Below are 15746 nucleotides of genomic sequence, written 5' to 3' on the forward strand. Positions count from 1 at the left end.
AGTCCTGTGTCCAATTCTGGGCACCACAACTTAAGAAGGATGTTGACAAGCTGGAAGGTGTGCAGAGGAGGGCAACCAAGATGATTAAAGGTTTGGAAACCAAGCCTGATGAGGAACGGTTGAAGGATCTGGGCACGCTTAGCCTGGAGAAGAGGAGACTCAGAGGAGATATGATAGCCATCTTCAAATATCTCAAGGGCTGCCCCATGGAAGATGGAGCAAGCTTGTTTTCTCCTGCTCTGGCGGGTAGGACTCGAACTCATGGCTTCAAGCTACAAGAAAGGAGATTCCAACTAAACATCAGGAAAAACTGACAGTATGAGCTGTCCCAACAATGGAACGGACCTCCACGAGAGGTGGTGGAGTCTCCTTCCTTGGAGGTTTTTAATCAGAGATTGGATGGCCATGTGTCATGGATGCTTTAGCTGAGATTTCTGCATTGCAGGCGGGGTTGGACTAGATGACCCTCGGTGTCCCTTCCAACTCTAGGATTCCTTGAGAAGCTGCAGGCTCAGGAGATTCAAACATAGCCTTTTGAAGGAGTGGGGGGCTCTATATAACGGTTTCGTACTCCTGCCGCAGGGATTCGATATAGATCTCTTCGTGTTCCCAGTAGAAGAAAGCATGCTGGTTCTCTGGGTGCTGGTTGAGGGAAATCTTCTTATCGGAAGCCCTCGTCGCTCTCTCATCTGCAGGAAATGAGGGGGAAATCACTCAGCTTCTCTCTCATAAGAGGCGAGGGATAGAGAGGTGCGCGCTGCCTGGATTTTTTGGATTTCAGAAGTGCTCATCCAAAGCAAGCCATGTTTTGCATGTGCTATGTAGAGTAAGGTAAAGGTAAAGGGACCCCTAACCATTAGGTCCAGTCGTGGACGACTCTGGGGTTGCGGCGCTCATCTCGCTTTACTGACCGAGGGAGCCGGCGTACAGCTTCCGGGTCATGTGGCCAGCAGGACTAAGCCACTTCTGGCGAACCAGAGCAGCGCACGGAAACGCCGTTTACCTTCCCACCAGAGCGGTACCTATTTATCTACTTGCACTTTGACGTGCTTTCGAACTGCTAGGTTGGCAGGAGCAGGGACCGAGCAACGGGAGCTCACCCCGTCATGGGGATTCGAACCGCCGACCTTCTGATCGGCAAGTCCTAGGCTCTGTGGTTTAACCCACAGCGCCACCCGCGGCCCTCTTGCTATGTAGAATAGCCCCACTGAAATACATGGATATGACTAGCTTAGGTCTATTAATTTAAATGGGTTCTACTTTGAGTAGAACATAGTTGGATGCAGCAGCAGCATGATGATGATGATGATGATGATGATGAAGATTACCCACTCTGAGACCCCACAGCTAATTCTCCCCTCGCTGGCCCAAGTAGGACCAATTCAGCCAGCTAGCCCTGGTGACTATCTAATGCTTATTAGATGGATTTTCTCCAAATTGATTTCTGAACTTTGAATTTTATTGTTATTCATGTTTTTATACTGTCGTTTATGATGCTTCTACAATTAAGTGTTTTAAATTTGTTGTTAGCCACCCTGAGCCCAGTTTCCTGAACCGGGAATGGCGGGGTATAAATAAAAATTTATTCAAAACAAAAAAAAAAAATTCTTTCCAGTAGCACCTTAAAGACCAACTAAGTTAGTTCTTGGTATGAGCTTTCGTGTGCATGCACACTTCTTCAGATACACTTGAAACAGAAGTTGCCAGATCCCTCTATATAGTGAGAAGGTGGGGAGGGGTATTACTCAGAAGGGTGGTGGGAATGGGTGATTGGCAGATAGCTGTGATGAGCCTGTTGACGACTCTTAACGACTGCAATAGGTCTTACAGGCTACCTTTCTGTAACTAAAAATTTATTATTATTATTATTATTATTATTATTATTATTATTATTATTATTAAAGTTATCATTTGAAATAGCCAAACTAAAGTACACCCTTTGTTTGAAAACGTCTCTGAATTTTGCAACTCGCTTCGCCTTACCTTGCCAACGGTCGGTAAAGATCTCAAAAGGGTTCTGACACTGCAAGACAGGCCACAGGATGGGGTGGGAATTAAAATGCTGAAATGCACCTTTCCCCCCAAAAGTACCTGTTTCAGTGTCAACCGTCCTCCCAAAGAGGAAGATGGTTGCTGCCATCATCGCGGCCAAAGTCAAAACCATCAGAAGGATGGCCCACCAGCGTGTCTGCGGAGAGAGAAGGGGAAGCCACTGCTAAGCCAGTAGGTCATGGTTTCCAAATCCAGACGGCCGTGTTCTCCTAGCCAAGGTCAAAATCTTAAATTGGGTGTCAGAGGCACGTTCCTCGCACCTAACTGGAGATAGATTGAATCCGCAGGCTCAAGGATGCCCTCCATCACTGAACCACAACAGGAGGGGCCTCTGATTTTCATAAGCCCTCCTTGCTATGGGTCTGGGCATGGGTCTTTGCCATCACCTCCCTCCCGTGTTGAAAGGGGGTTGGGCTGGATGATCCTTAGGGATCCCTTCCAACTCTATTGTGCTGGTCCCGTGGGTTACCCGAGAGGCGAGGTCCAAGTCCGGTCCGTGGCCAAAGGTGCAACGTGGAGGCAGTCCGTAGTAGCTGAAGCTGGGTGCAGGGCAGGGAGTCGGGTGAAGTCAGGAACAGGCTTGCAAGCAGGGAGCCAGGGCAGGTCAGGAGCTCAGGCAGGAAAGCAGGACAGGGTTCAGGCAGGAACTAGCAACCAACAATGTTGCTCCCACAACTTGGGACTGGGGCTGGCTGGCTTTTATGTGCCCTGAGGCATAGGGCGGCCCCGATCCTCTGGTGACTCGCCTCTCCTGGCCTGGAGGCGAGCCCTCCGCCTCTCTGCCCTGAGCCTCTGCAGCTCAGGAGAGGCTGGAGGGTTACCGGACCCAGAGGCAACCTCAGCTTCCTCTGACGGGGCTGAGAGTGGAGCACCTGCAGGCAATGGGTCTCCATCACCTCAGGAGCCAGAGCAGACTCAGCTGGTGCCTGCACCTGGGGACCCAGCACAGCTGGTTCTGGAGGCGGGGAATCCTGTGGAGGCTGGGATCTCTTAGGTTCAACATCTGAGTCCGAATCCCAGGCCATCACATCTATAATTGTATGGAGATACTGAAGACTCTTGAGAGTCCCATGGACTGCAAGAAGATCAAACCTCTCCATTCTGAAGGAAATCAGCCCTGAGTGCTCACTGGAAGGTCAGATCCTGAAGCTGAGGCTCCAGTACTTTGGCCACCTCATGAGAAGAGAAGATTCCCTGGAAAAGACCCTGATGCTGGGAAAGATGGAGGGCACAAGGAGAAGGGGACGACAGAGGACGAGATGGTGGGACAGTGTTCTCGAAGCTACCAGCATGAGTTTGACCCAACTGCGGGAGGCAGTGGGAGACAGAAGTGCCTGGCGTGCTCTGGTCCAGGGGGTCACCAAGAGTCGGACACGACTAAACGACTAAACAACAACAACAACTGGAGACTGAAGCTGGGACTCTTCCTGCATAGAATTGTAGAGTTGCAAGGGACCCTGAGGGACATCTAGTCCAACCCCTTGCCACGCATCTTTTGCCCAACGTGAGGCTCAAACCCACGACCCAGAAATTCAGAGTCCCACGCTCTACCGACTGAGCTATCTTCTCACCGAGCCACGGAGGGTCTCTGAAACCTGCGCCTCACCTTCATCCAGGTGGCGACGTCTTCCATCTCGATGAAGTCCAGGATGAAGTTTTTCACCCGCGCGACGGGCCCGTCCTCATCGACGAATCGGCAGATGTGGAATTTGTCGCAGTAGCCGGCCTTGCCCCCACACGGCGAACCCGGAATCAGCAGGATTTCGGAGCCGTTGAAGAAACGGCCCCAGGTGGCAGAGGCAGTGCTGGCACACGTGTCGGCTCTCCCTGGCAGAAGTGGTTTAGGAAAAGAGAGTTAGCCAAGACCAATAAGGCTCAGGGGCAGTCTAAATTCAATTTTCCTTTTCTTGCCTGCCTGCATTCAGTTCCTTGGAGGCTGTTCAATAAATTAGAGCTGAATAGACTCAGAAGTATGGAAGAGGATTGGAAAAAGTTCAAGGACTATCTACAGAAATATTGTAAAATGTTTGAGTGTTAATATGATGTGGGATGTGAAGGTAACACGGCATTTGGGATATGGTTAAAAGAGCTATGAAAAGAAGAATCTTAAAAAGGAGAAGGGGGGTATGACTAGAACAATATTATGTCAAAGTATACAAGGTGGAGTAAAGGACCAAGATAAGGGAAATTAGAGACATAATAAGTGGAAACATATAATTATAAATGAGGCTTGAAAGAGGGCTAGAATTTGCTGAATTTGACGGAATAAAGAGGAACACAAAAAAGGGAGATGTGAGGAGGTCAGGACAGAGGGATATGGAATTTTGAAATTTAAAAGTGGATTTTTCTTCTTTTTTCTTCTTCTTTGCTATCTGTGTGTTTTTTGTTTTCTGTTCTCTGTTTTGTTATATGTGATTGTTTGATTTATGTGATTTTATGATTTTTATGTTTTGTAAAACCTTAATAAACATTTATTTTAAAAAAAATGAATAGACTCAGAAGTCGTGTTGGAAATATTTTGAATCAATGAAAACTGGGCAGGGGCAGTTGTCCTCTGTGTAGATTTTACATGTTCTATCAGAGATGGGGACCCCTTCATGGATTCATGCCGTGGCAAAGGGGCTTGAATAACTCAGAGAAGCTATGAACTATGCCGAGCAGGGCACCCAAGATGGAGAGGTCATAGTGGAGTGTTTTGACCAAACGTGATCCACCTGGAGGAGGAACCAGCAAGCCACTCCAGTATCCCTGCCAAGAAAACTCCATGGACAAAGACAACAGGCATATAAAAGTTATGACGCTGGAAGATGAGCCCCTCAGGCCGGAAGGCGTCCAAAGATTGAGGGCACAAGGAGAAGGGGACGGCAGAGGACGAGATGGTTGGATAGTGTTCTCGAAGCTACCAGCATGAGTTTGACCAAACTGAGGGGGGCAGTGGAAGACAGGAGGGCCTGGCGTGCTCTGGTCCAGGGGGTAACGAAGAGTCGGATACGACTAAACGACAACAACAACAACAATCAGAGATGGGGAACTGTCAGGAGTGAGCCACCATGCAAGTGGGAATTAACTGTTTATTAGCAAAAGCACGATCTGCACAGGGGTGTCAGGCCTAATGAGCACAGCAACTCATCTTCTGGCAGGTCTTGCCCCCATGGATCAGTTGCCAAGACTGAAGGCTCCCACCTTCCCACAGCTCCCTAAGTTCCCTCCTCTCCAGGGTTTTCCCCAGCAATCTGAGACTACGCCTGCATGAAGCTAACTTCTCTTCCGCTCTTTTCATGCCTCTCCTGATTCTGTGAGTCCAGGGGGAAGAAGAGCTGGTTGCAGCAGAAGGAGAAGACACCCGTGGCTACAGCTGGACTCTTCTCTGCCTCTTGACCTTCCACCCCTCTCTGTCTCTTGGCCTCCCACCTCTCTTGCTTCAGCCTCCGATTTTTGACTTCTCTCTGCCACAGACTCTTCCTGCTCAGTAAACCCTGTTGCCTCTTCAGATTCCGACACCTCCTCCTCGTCCCAGTCTTCTCCTTCTGACCACTCATTGTCATCCCACCACCCCTCCCTGGGCTCTGAGCAGTTTTCCTTTGGGGGTTCCCTAGGGGGTTAAACCACAGAGCCTAGGACTTGCCGATCAGAAGGTCGGCGGTTCAAATCCCCGCAACAGGATGAGCTCCCGTTGCTCGGTCCCAGCTCCTGCCAACCTAGCAGTTCAAAAGCACGTCAAAGTGCAAGTAGATAAATAGGTACCACTCCGGAGGGAAGGTAAACAGCTTTTCTGTGTGCTGCTCTGGTTCGCCAGAAGCGGCTTAGTCATGCTGGCCACATGACCCGGAAGTGTACGCTGGCTCCCTTGGCCAGTAAAGCGAGATGAGCGCCGCAACCCCAGAGTCGGCCATGACTGGACCTAATGGCCAGGGGTCCCTTTACTGTGAATTGTGCATTAGAGGGTGTTCTCCCCCCCAAAAAAATCCACATGGCTCTAGTGCCTCTTCTGCTCTGGAGTTATTTTCCTATGGATTATAAGCATCCAGTTTTCTCTCTCGCTGGTGGCCAGGGGACCAAGTGAAATGAAGATCCATCTCCTGTTCCTGATGCAAGGAAGACAAATTATCCAGGATTTACACCCCGCCACACACACTTCTTTGTAATAAGAGATGCTTGTAGAGTTTGGTTTTTGCAACGCTATCACCATAATACATTTGCTTAAAGAATAAAAAATGAATTAGGACCTGGAAGCTGGCAGCAGAGCTGGCACCTCTCTCTCAGGGAATCGGTGACGCAATCGCACTGCTCCAATTCGTGGCGCATGCAGAGGGAACCCACACAGAGCTTGAAAGAGACAAAGGAAGGAAGGCTCTCAGTTGCCAGTATTTGGAAGGCAGAGTGCACCAGGAAATTGGAGATATCCCCCTGGACGTCACGGCCAATGGCCAATAGCCTCCAACTCTGTGAAAACTCACCCCGTTCAGACACACCCGGGACTGCATGCCGCAGAGGGTGAAGTTTGCTTTCGGAAGGGGTGCCGGGCACTTTGCTGCTGTCCCAGAGCAGGTGCTTTCTGAAGCGCAGTCAGTCTCCGCCTGGCATCGCTCCCCTCGGGGTTTGGGGGCACATTTGTGGCTGCAGCAGAGTCCCTGGCTAGGGCTTAAAAAACAACAACACACATACATGAAAGAACCATCCAACATGCTCTGCAAAATCCTCAACTGGACCACTCTGCGGACTTATTTCCACTCTAATGACATTCTCCTGGTATGCCCCGCGGAGGACCTTAAGGTCCACAAATAACAACATTCTGGAGGTCCCAAGTCGCAAGGTGGTTAGGTTGGTCTCAGCTAGGGCCAGGGCCTTTTCAGTGCTGGCCCCGACTTGGTGGAACGCTCTGTCACAAGAGACCAGGGCCCTGCGGGACTTGACATCTTTCCGCAGGGCCTGCAAGACAGAGCTGTTCTTCCTGGCCTTTGGTTTGGACTCAGTCTGACCCTTATGTTTCCCTCCCCTTATGGTTTTGACTTTTAAATTGAAGCTGCATTTTAAATTGCATTTTAACCTGTATTTTAAATTGTTTTTTTCTTTTTCTTTTTTTCTTATTATGTTTTTACTGGAATTTTATTGGTGTTAGCCGCCCTGAGCCCGGCTCTGGCCGGGGATGGTGGGGTATAAATAAAAATTATTATTATTATTATTATTATTATTATTATTATTATTATTATTATTATTATGGCTGTTCAAATGGAGTTCATATGAAGCCCATTTCAAGCTCTTCTCCAGAGAATGGAAGTTGGGGAGAGGAGGAAGCAGAAAGCAGAGCCATTACCCTTAGCTATGGATGTTCTCTTGCAAAACTACAAATCTAAGTTGGGTGAGGAATCTGATGATCTATTAGGCTCCTTCTTTAGCTACTTAGAGGGCAATTAACCCCAGAAATTTGCAGCAGCAAGGCATGAACTGGTGCAAAATGTACCGTATTTTTCACTCCATAGGACGCACTTTTCCCCTCTTAAAAACTAAGGGGGAAAGTCTGCGTGTCCTATGGAGCGAATGCAGGGGGGAGGCAGGCAGGAAAAGCCCCCAAGAGCCGCACACAAGCTTTGCGCGGCTCTTGCGGGCTTTTCCCCAGGAGGGAGAAGGGACTGATGCGGCCAGTTAGTCCCTTCTCCCTCCTCGTAGAAAAGCCTGCAGGAGCCACATGCTCCTTAAAGGGTGCACGGCTACTATGGGCTTTTGCGGGAGGTGGGGGAATTGCCATAGCCGCGCGGAGCCTCTCCAGCCAGGAGAGGCTGCGCAAGGCTAAAGAAGCCAAGGCAGAAAGCGTGATCCATCCCGCTCGCAGTCTTGGCTTCTTTAGCCACGCTGGAGAGGTTTAGCTCCCGGCTGGAGAGGTTGCGCGGCTATGGCAGAAGCCAAGACAGCCAGCGGGATGGATTCTGCTGGCTGTCTTGGCTTCTTTGGGGCTGGGGGGGGGACCCAGGCTTCCCCCGCAGCCCCGAGAAGCTCTGGGAGATTTTTTTTCTTGCTTTCCCCCTCTAAAAACTAGGTGCGTCTTGTGGTCCGGTGTGTCCTATAGAGCGAAAAATACGGTAACTTAGAGGGAGTTGGATTTGTAGGATGCTGACATAGATAATCTGCTGGAACCCACCTCCCAAAAATTAATGGGTCTATCACACACACACCACTGTGACCCTGGGCAACGACACCCCTGCGTGGATGTTTGTGTGTCATACTTGAATCAGAAAACCCGAAACAATGTAGAGATAAAGCACCCGAGGAAAAGGATTGTGCTAAACCTCTCTCTCCTGCCATTCTCATTTTTTCAGGATGGGATGAGTTCTTGACAAGCCGGAGGATTAAAAAAAACACTCAACGCCTTTGTCATCCACACATGTAATGGACAGCCCAGAATTTCTACCAAACCATAGAGGAAAATGAACACCCAGGATTATCTCTGTCTGCTTTCAAATTGATCTACCTATTGAACCTTAAGGCCCGAAACATTCTCTTTTAAAAACAAATAAAGAGAGCTGAGATTCTCAGGGTGCAGCACGCAGACCCTAAGAGGAGGAGGCAAAACAACCAGAGGCCTTTTCCCCCGGAATAACAGGTCTTGAATTGCTCAAGAAAGATATAAAGGTATTTTTGTATGCCACAACCGCTGCTTGAATTTTGATGGACTTTATGGAGCTAGCTGAGGGTGGCGCTGTGGGTTAAACCACAGAGCCTAGGACTTGCCGATCAGAAGGTCAGCAGTTCGAATCCCCGCAACGGGGTGAGCTCCCATTGCTCGGTCCCTGCTCCTGCCCACCTAGCAGTTCAAAAGCACCTCAAAGTGCAAGTAGATACATAGGTACCGCTCCGGATGGAAGGTAAACGGTGTTTCCGTGTGCTGCTCTGGTTCGCCAGAAGCGGCTTAGTCATGCTGGCCACATGACCCGAAAGCTGTACGCCGGCTCCCTCGGCCAATAAAGTGAGATGAGCGCCGCAGCCCCAGTGTCGGCCACGACTGGACCTAATGGTCAGGGGTCCCTTTACCTTTACTATGAAGCTAGCTGACCTTACCGGTAGGATCTGCGACCAGAAAGAAGGGGAATGTCAAGAAGATTGGAAGACTATTTGAATAAATATTGTAATGTTAAAAACTAGAAGTTACTTGAAAGTACCAAACAGGCCTAGGATTAAATTAGGAGTTAGTTAAAGAAATGAGATTTAGAATGTCAAGGAAAGTTAAGAAATCTGATTATAAATGGAATATTGTTTTTGGAATTATGATATTGGAAAACTGTTACATTCAGATACAAGGAAATTCAGATGGGAGGGACTACAGGAAGTCAAATAATAAGTTTAAGAGATTGGAAGTTTAATTAATTAATTAATCTGTGTTGCTTATGTGTTTGTTGTTATATTTTTTGTTTTTATTCGTCTTACTAGTTTTATTTGTTTTTTTAATTTTTGTGTTACTTGTTTTACAGTATGTGTCATATTTGTATGAAACTTAATAAAAATTATTGGGGGGGGATAAGAGGAAGAGGCAAAACAGGGCAAAGGAACAGATGAGCATAGCTGTCAACTTACAGATTTGAAAATAAGGGACCGGCAGCCTCGAAAATAAGGGATCAGCAGCCAAAATAAGGGATTTTCCAAGCACAGCTAGGTTCAACTTCTGAGCCCCTCCGAGCCAAAGGCAGAAAGCCCAGCCAGCAGGCAAACGAAGCCTCAAGCGGTGGTTCCCACAGCGCAGCAACCCGGCAAAGGAGATGCAGCAAGGAAAACCACCGTCACCTCTCCGCTGGGAAGCGCTGAGCAAAGGCGAGTCCCCAGGCAACGCGGTTGATTTGATCGGCACAAGGCATGCAAGCTCCACCCCCCAGTCGTTCTCAGACTCATTGGGTGAGCAACGCAGCCAAGCAACACAGTTGGAGCCTCCCTCCTCCCTGGCTGGCAGGAAGGGAAGGAGGGAGAGGAGCTGCTTTCTTTAAAACCCGGGAAATTTAAGGGACATCATCAATAAGGGACAGCAGCGGGAAACGGCACTGGGATAAGAGACTTTCCCGCCAAATAAGGGACGGTTGACAGCTATGCAGGTGAGCTCGTGGAGTACGGAGAGAGGATGGAGGAGAGATTTAACGGTGAGTACTATAAGCACAAATTTGTGAAAGCAGAGGGCAAAGCGAGCCACATGTCCCTACCGTTACCTGCACAGAGTTCCCGGTTTCAACCGGCAACGGATCCCACTGGGCTCTGCCGCACCATAGCAGCAGGGGTCTGTGGCATCATTGCCAACGTCACATTCCTCTCCTGGGTCCATAATCCGGTTCCCGCAGATGGGGCGGTCTGTTTCTAGAAGGGAAATGCCAAAGAAGAGGTTGTGGAGAAAAGATGCAGTTCTGGGATATATCCAGCCTCATGTAACCAACGTGCTTAATCCTAATTAATGCATGAAGGGGTTAAGACCATAGAGTAAGCTGTCCTGCCAGGCTTAGCTAGGTCACACACCCCTCGAGAGCCAGCGTGGTGTAGTGGTTAAGAGCGGTAGACTCGTAATCTGGTGAACCGGGTTCGATTCCCTGCTCCTCCACATGCAGCTGCTGGGTGACCTTGGGCCAGTCACACTTCTCTGAAGTCTCTCAGCCCCACTCACCTCACAGAGTGTTTGTTGTGGGGGAGGAAGGGAAAGGAGAATGTTAGCCGCTTTGAGACTCCTTCGGGTAGTGATAAAGCGGGATATCAAATCCAAACTCTTCTACGTACCTTACCAAACTATTTGTTCTCCCGCTTCCACCATGTGAACCCTACCAATAAGGGGTCTAAGCTGGGGGCTCTAACCACCTGGCTTTAGCAAGCCATCTTTGTGTTTTTATACATATGATTTAGAAACATTTTACCATTTTGGGAACCTAAATTAAACTGCCTGCGTTTTTTTGCTGCTGCTATATGGAAAAACACGTGAATCTGACCTTTGGAAACTTTGTAAGTAAACCATTTGTAACTTACCAAAAGTGGTTTCTTTCTATGGCGAAGGAAGGGGAGGAACTTTGAGAGGGGATATTTTAAAAGTCTAACAACCTATATTTCCACAATTTACTTTGCTGCATATTTTAAATCTCTGCTGGAGCTCTCTCACAAAAGAAAACTTGCCCCAAACCTGGATATCCAGAGAATTCTCCTTTTATTTTACCATAATCTATAGTATTTCTACTTTTAACCAAATATTAACTAACACATTGGTTCTCACATTGCCTGCTTTCTTAGGATTCATCCACACTTTTGCTTGACCCATATTGTGGTTGGATTGTGTCCTGATTAATTCCCAGGGGTCCGAGAGCTTTTCTTTTCGTTTCACAGCTGTGCCTTGCGAAAATTGGATCGTACCTGCAGAACTGGATCTTATAGGATGTGCAGGAAATCCAAAGAGATATAGAATCATAGAGTTGTAAGAGACCCCCAAAGGGCATCTAATCCAACCTCCTGCTATGCTGGAAAAGATATTGCTTACTGAGCTTATCAGTAAGTCCTACTCAGAGTAGACCCATTGAAGTCAATGGGCGTGGCTAACTGAAGTTTGGTCATTTCGATGGGTCTACTCTGAGTAGGGCTTTAGTTCAATATAATGCTGTGTGCTTTTCAAACTGCACTGGCTCCCGGTAGAGTACAGGGTCAGATTTAAGGTGCTGGTTTTGACTTTTAAAGCCCTTCACGGCCTAGGACCCTCGTACCTATGGGACCGCCTCTCCCGGTATGCCCCACGGAGAGCCTCAAGGTCCATAAATAGCAACACCCTAGAGGTCCCAGGCCCTAAGGAAGTTAGATTAGCCTCAACCAGAGGCAGGGCCTTTTCAGCACTGGCTCCGGCCTGGTGGAACGCTCTGCCTCATGAGACCAGGGCCCTGCAGGATCTGATTTCTTTCCGCAGGGCCTGTAAGACAGAGTTGTTCCGCCTGGCCTTTGGCTTGGAGCCAATTTAATTCCCTCCCCCTCTTTCTTTTTTCCTTTCCTTCTCCTCCTGCGAGGCTACATTTTAATATTTTAATCTTTCAATATTTTAATGTTGTATTTTAATTTTGTTTTTAAGTTGTATTCATTCAACTTGTTTTTATTATAGCTTGTTAGGCACCCTGAGCCTGGCCTTGGCTGGGGAGGGCGGGGTATAAATAAAAATTATTATTATTATTATTATTATGGAAAGTGCATCTGGAAAATTGCAATGATTTAAATGCAAATTTTTATGTGTTTAAGAAATTAATAATTCTGCAGACAGTGAAAAGTGGACTGAAGATTCTGTTGGGCCCCGTGGAAGGAAAATAGTCTGATCCATCCCTTCCTACTTTTGACAGCCCTAAATAACTCATTCCCCTACCAATTCAGCCAATATAAGGCAGCGGGTTTAAACAAGCACCCAAGGACAGTCAGGCGCTCTCACCAACAAAACAGTTGTCCTTCTTGAGCTTCAGGAGGTTTGCAATGTAGGCGCGGCTACATGGGGAGAATTTGTCATTGTTGAATTCTTCCCCATCCGTGGCGTAGCTGAACATCAGGTACTTCCCCTTGGTGGTGTCGATGTGGAAACTGGAACACTCTTTGCTTTCGTCGTGCTGAAAAACAAACACCCTCTTCGTAGTAAGTTCATTGATCCCCTACTGGTGAGGCTCACCGACCTCCCGCAAAAGCAAAAATTTAACCTTTTGCTGTTAGGCAGAGATCAGAAGAAGACCTGGATGGTCGCCAGATTCTGTGTACAAATCTGTAGGCGCAGACCATCGCCCAACTCAAAATAGTCTGGCATGAAAATCCCCAAACTCGGTTCCATTGGTGACTCCGAGTCAACTCCCTGGGATAGTTTACTGTTGCACATTGTTTCTAAATTTATTGTTGTACATTGTTTTAATTGTCTGTTTTAACCATATTTGCACATCAGTCTCTAATGCTGTGAGTGTCCTCTATTTCAGAGGCTTCTACTCTGCAGCCTCTTATACAGTGGCACCTCGCAAGATGAATGCCTCGCAAGACAGAAAGCTCGCAGGAAGAAAGAGTTTTCCGTTTTTCGAGGTGCTTCGCCAGACGAATTTCCCTATGGGCTTCCTTCGCAAGACGAAAGCCCATAGGCAAATTTCCGGGGACAGCAGGGAAGCGCAACGCGTCTTCCCCACTGTCCTCGGACCTCCTCCGAAGGCTGGCGGTGGGGCGGAGAGACCTCCTCCCGCCGCCAGGCTTCGGAAGGCTGCTCCGAAGGCTGGCGGTGGGGTGGAGAGACCTCCTCCCCCCGCCAGGCTTCGGAAGGCTGCTCTGAAGGCTGGCGGTGGGGCGGAGAGACCTTCTCCCCGCGCCAGCCTTCGGATGGCTGTCCTGAAGGCTGGCGGTGGACCGCCAGCCTTCAGAACAGGTCTGGGGACAGAGGAGAAGCGCAACGCGCCTTCCCCTCTGTTCCCGGACCTGTCCTGAAGACTTGCAGGGGGAGGAGGGTTTTCCTTCCCACCGCCAACATTCAGAATGCTGTTCTGAATGTTGGCGGTGGGGAGGAAAGCCCTTCTCCTCACCGCAAGCCCCGCAAGCTCCGGAAACAGAGGAGAAGCGCTGCGCGCCTTCCCCTCTGTTCCCGTACCTGTCCTGAAGGCTTGCGGTGGGGGGAAAAGCCCTTCTCCGCACCGCCAGCCCGGCAAGCGGTTTCCATAGGAACGCATTAATTGATTTTCAATGCATTCCTATGGGAAACCGTGCTTCGCAAGACAAAAAACTCGCAAGAAGAAAAAACTTACGGAACGAATTAATTTCGTCTTGCGAGGTACCACTGTAGTTGTTTTAACTGCAAGTTTTTTAGTTCTTACGCTCTTACAGTTAAGTTTTAACTGCATGTTTTTATTTGTTTTTTTAGTTCTTATCTGTTTTAATTATCAGTTTTTATCCATCCATTATCCGTGTTTAATCTTGTATTTTATTCAGATGTTTTACCCTGTGCTTGTTTCTTTGTCCTTACAGTGGTGCCCCGCAAGACGAACGCCTCGCAAAACGAAAAACTCGCAAGACGAAAGAGTTTTCCGTTTTGGAGGTGCTTCGCAAAACGAATTTCCCTATGGGCTTGCTTCGCAAGAAGAAAGCCCATAGGGAAATCTCCGCCGGCCTTCAGAAGAGGTCCTGGACCTCTTCTGAAGGCCGGCGGGGGGCAAAAGTCTTTGCTCCCCCCCGCCTGCCTTCCCGGGACAGCGGAGACTTCTCCGCTGTCCCGGGCGATCTGAAAATGCTGGCGGGCGGCAGCGAAGGCTGCGCTGCCGCCCGCCAGCATTTTCAGATCGCCCCGGGACAGCGGAGAAGTCTCCGCTGTCCGGGGGCTTTTAAAATGCTGGCGGGCGGCAGCGCAGCGTTCGCTGCCCCCCGCCAGCATTTTCAGATCGCCCCGGGACAGCGGAGAAGTCCTTGCCCCCCCCCCAGCCTTCAGAAGAGGTCGGGGGACAGACTGTCCCCGGACCTGGTCTGAAGGCGGTTTCCCTAGGAACGCATTGATTGATTTTCAATGCATTCCTATGGGAAACCGTGCTTCGCAAGACGAAAAACTCGCAAGAAGAAAAAACTTGCGGAACGAATTAATTTCGTCTTGCGAGGCACCACTGTATTTGCTCCAACATTTATTAGTTAAAAAAAATAAAATCCTAACTGCCATTTTATTTATATGTTATTGCTTTTTATCCTGGTCTGTGACCGTAATAAAGTTCATTGTCATTGTCAAACACCCTCTTCAATTGTGTTCTTGCAGTGTGCGAGAAACAGGAGAGGCATGAAAAGAGTGGAGCATAGGCTGGCTGCATGCAAGCAAGCGCAGTCTCCGATTGCTTGGGGAAGCCCTGGAGAGCAGGGGATTTAGGCAGCTGTGGGGAGGTGGGGACTTCCATGGGGCAAGATCTACGAGGGATGAGCTGCTTTCCTCATTAGACACTGCCAAGTCTGTGCAGATCGTGTCCTTGCTAATAAAGAGTTAACTCCGACTTTGAGCCATGTGATTATTATTATTATTTATACCCGCCCATCTGGCTGAGTTTCCCCAGCTACTCTGGGAAGCTTCCAATCGAGTGTTAAAAACAATACAGTGGTACCTCAGGTTAAGCACTTAATTCGTTCCGGAGGTCCGTTCTTAACCTGAAACTGTTCTTAAGCTGAAGCACCACTTTAGCTAATGGGGCCTCCTACTGCTGCCGTGCCGCCGGAGCATGATTTCTCTTCTCATCCTGAAGCAAAGTTCTTAACCTGAAGCAATATTTCTGGGTTAGTGGAGTCTGTAACCTGAAGTGTATGTAACCTGAAGCGTATGCAACCCGAGGTACCACTGTATAGCATTAAATATTAAAAACTTCCCTAAACTGGGCTGCCTTCAGATGTCTTTTTAAGATAAGATAGCTGCTTATTTCCTTCACATCTGAAGGATGTTCCACAGGGCGGGCGCCACTACTGAGAAGGCCCTCTGTCTGGTTCCCTGTAGCCTCACTTCTCGCAGCGAGGGAACCGCCAGAAGGCCCTCAGCGCTGGACCTCAGCGTCCGGGCAGAATGATGGAGGTGGAGATGCTCCTTCAGGTATACTGGACCGAGGCCGTTTAGGGCTTTAAAGGTCAGCACCAACACTTTGAATTGTGCTCGGAAACGTATAATAAATGCATTTATTGTAGGGTTGCCACGGCGTGGAGCCTGAATCAGCAGTAAAAAGTCAGCTTGCTCTTTC

General features: G+C 48.7%; 1 protein-coding gene across 1 annotated transcript in view; it reads right to left on the reverse strand.

Annotated features, from left to right (window-relative positions):
- Window positions 1–234: 234 nt before the first annotated feature.
- The window catches only part of LOC128405612 (disintegrin and metalloproteinase domain-containing protein 10-like), a 31221-nt gene continuing 15709 nt past the window's right edge, over window positions 235–15746 (reverse strand). Inside the window, exons 10-16 of the mRNA XM_053372416.1 lie at window positions 12464–12635; window positions 10239–10383; window positions 6510–6693; window positions 6279–6378; window positions 3659–3879; window positions 2092–2188; window positions 235–689 (exon numbers count right to left, since the gene is read on the reverse strand). Of these exons, the coding sequence (XP_053228391.1) occupies window positions 553–689; window positions 2092–2188; window positions 3659–3879; window positions 6279–6378; window positions 6510–6693; window positions 10239–10383; window positions 12464–12635 (1056 nt within the window). The 3' untranslated portion in view covers window positions 235–552. The remainder of the gene's footprint in view (window positions 690–2091; window positions 2189–3658; window positions 3880–6278; window positions 6379–6509; window positions 6694–10238; window positions 10384–12463; window positions 12636–15746) is intronic.

This window comes from Podarcis raffonei, chromosome 18, assembly GCF_027172205.1.
Source record: "Podarcis raffonei isolate rPodRaf1 chromosome 18, rPodRaf1.pri, whole genome shotgun sequence".
NCBI classification, from domain to species: Eukaryota; Metazoa; Chordata; class Lepidosauria; order Squamata; family Lacertidae; genus Podarcis; species Podarcis raffonei.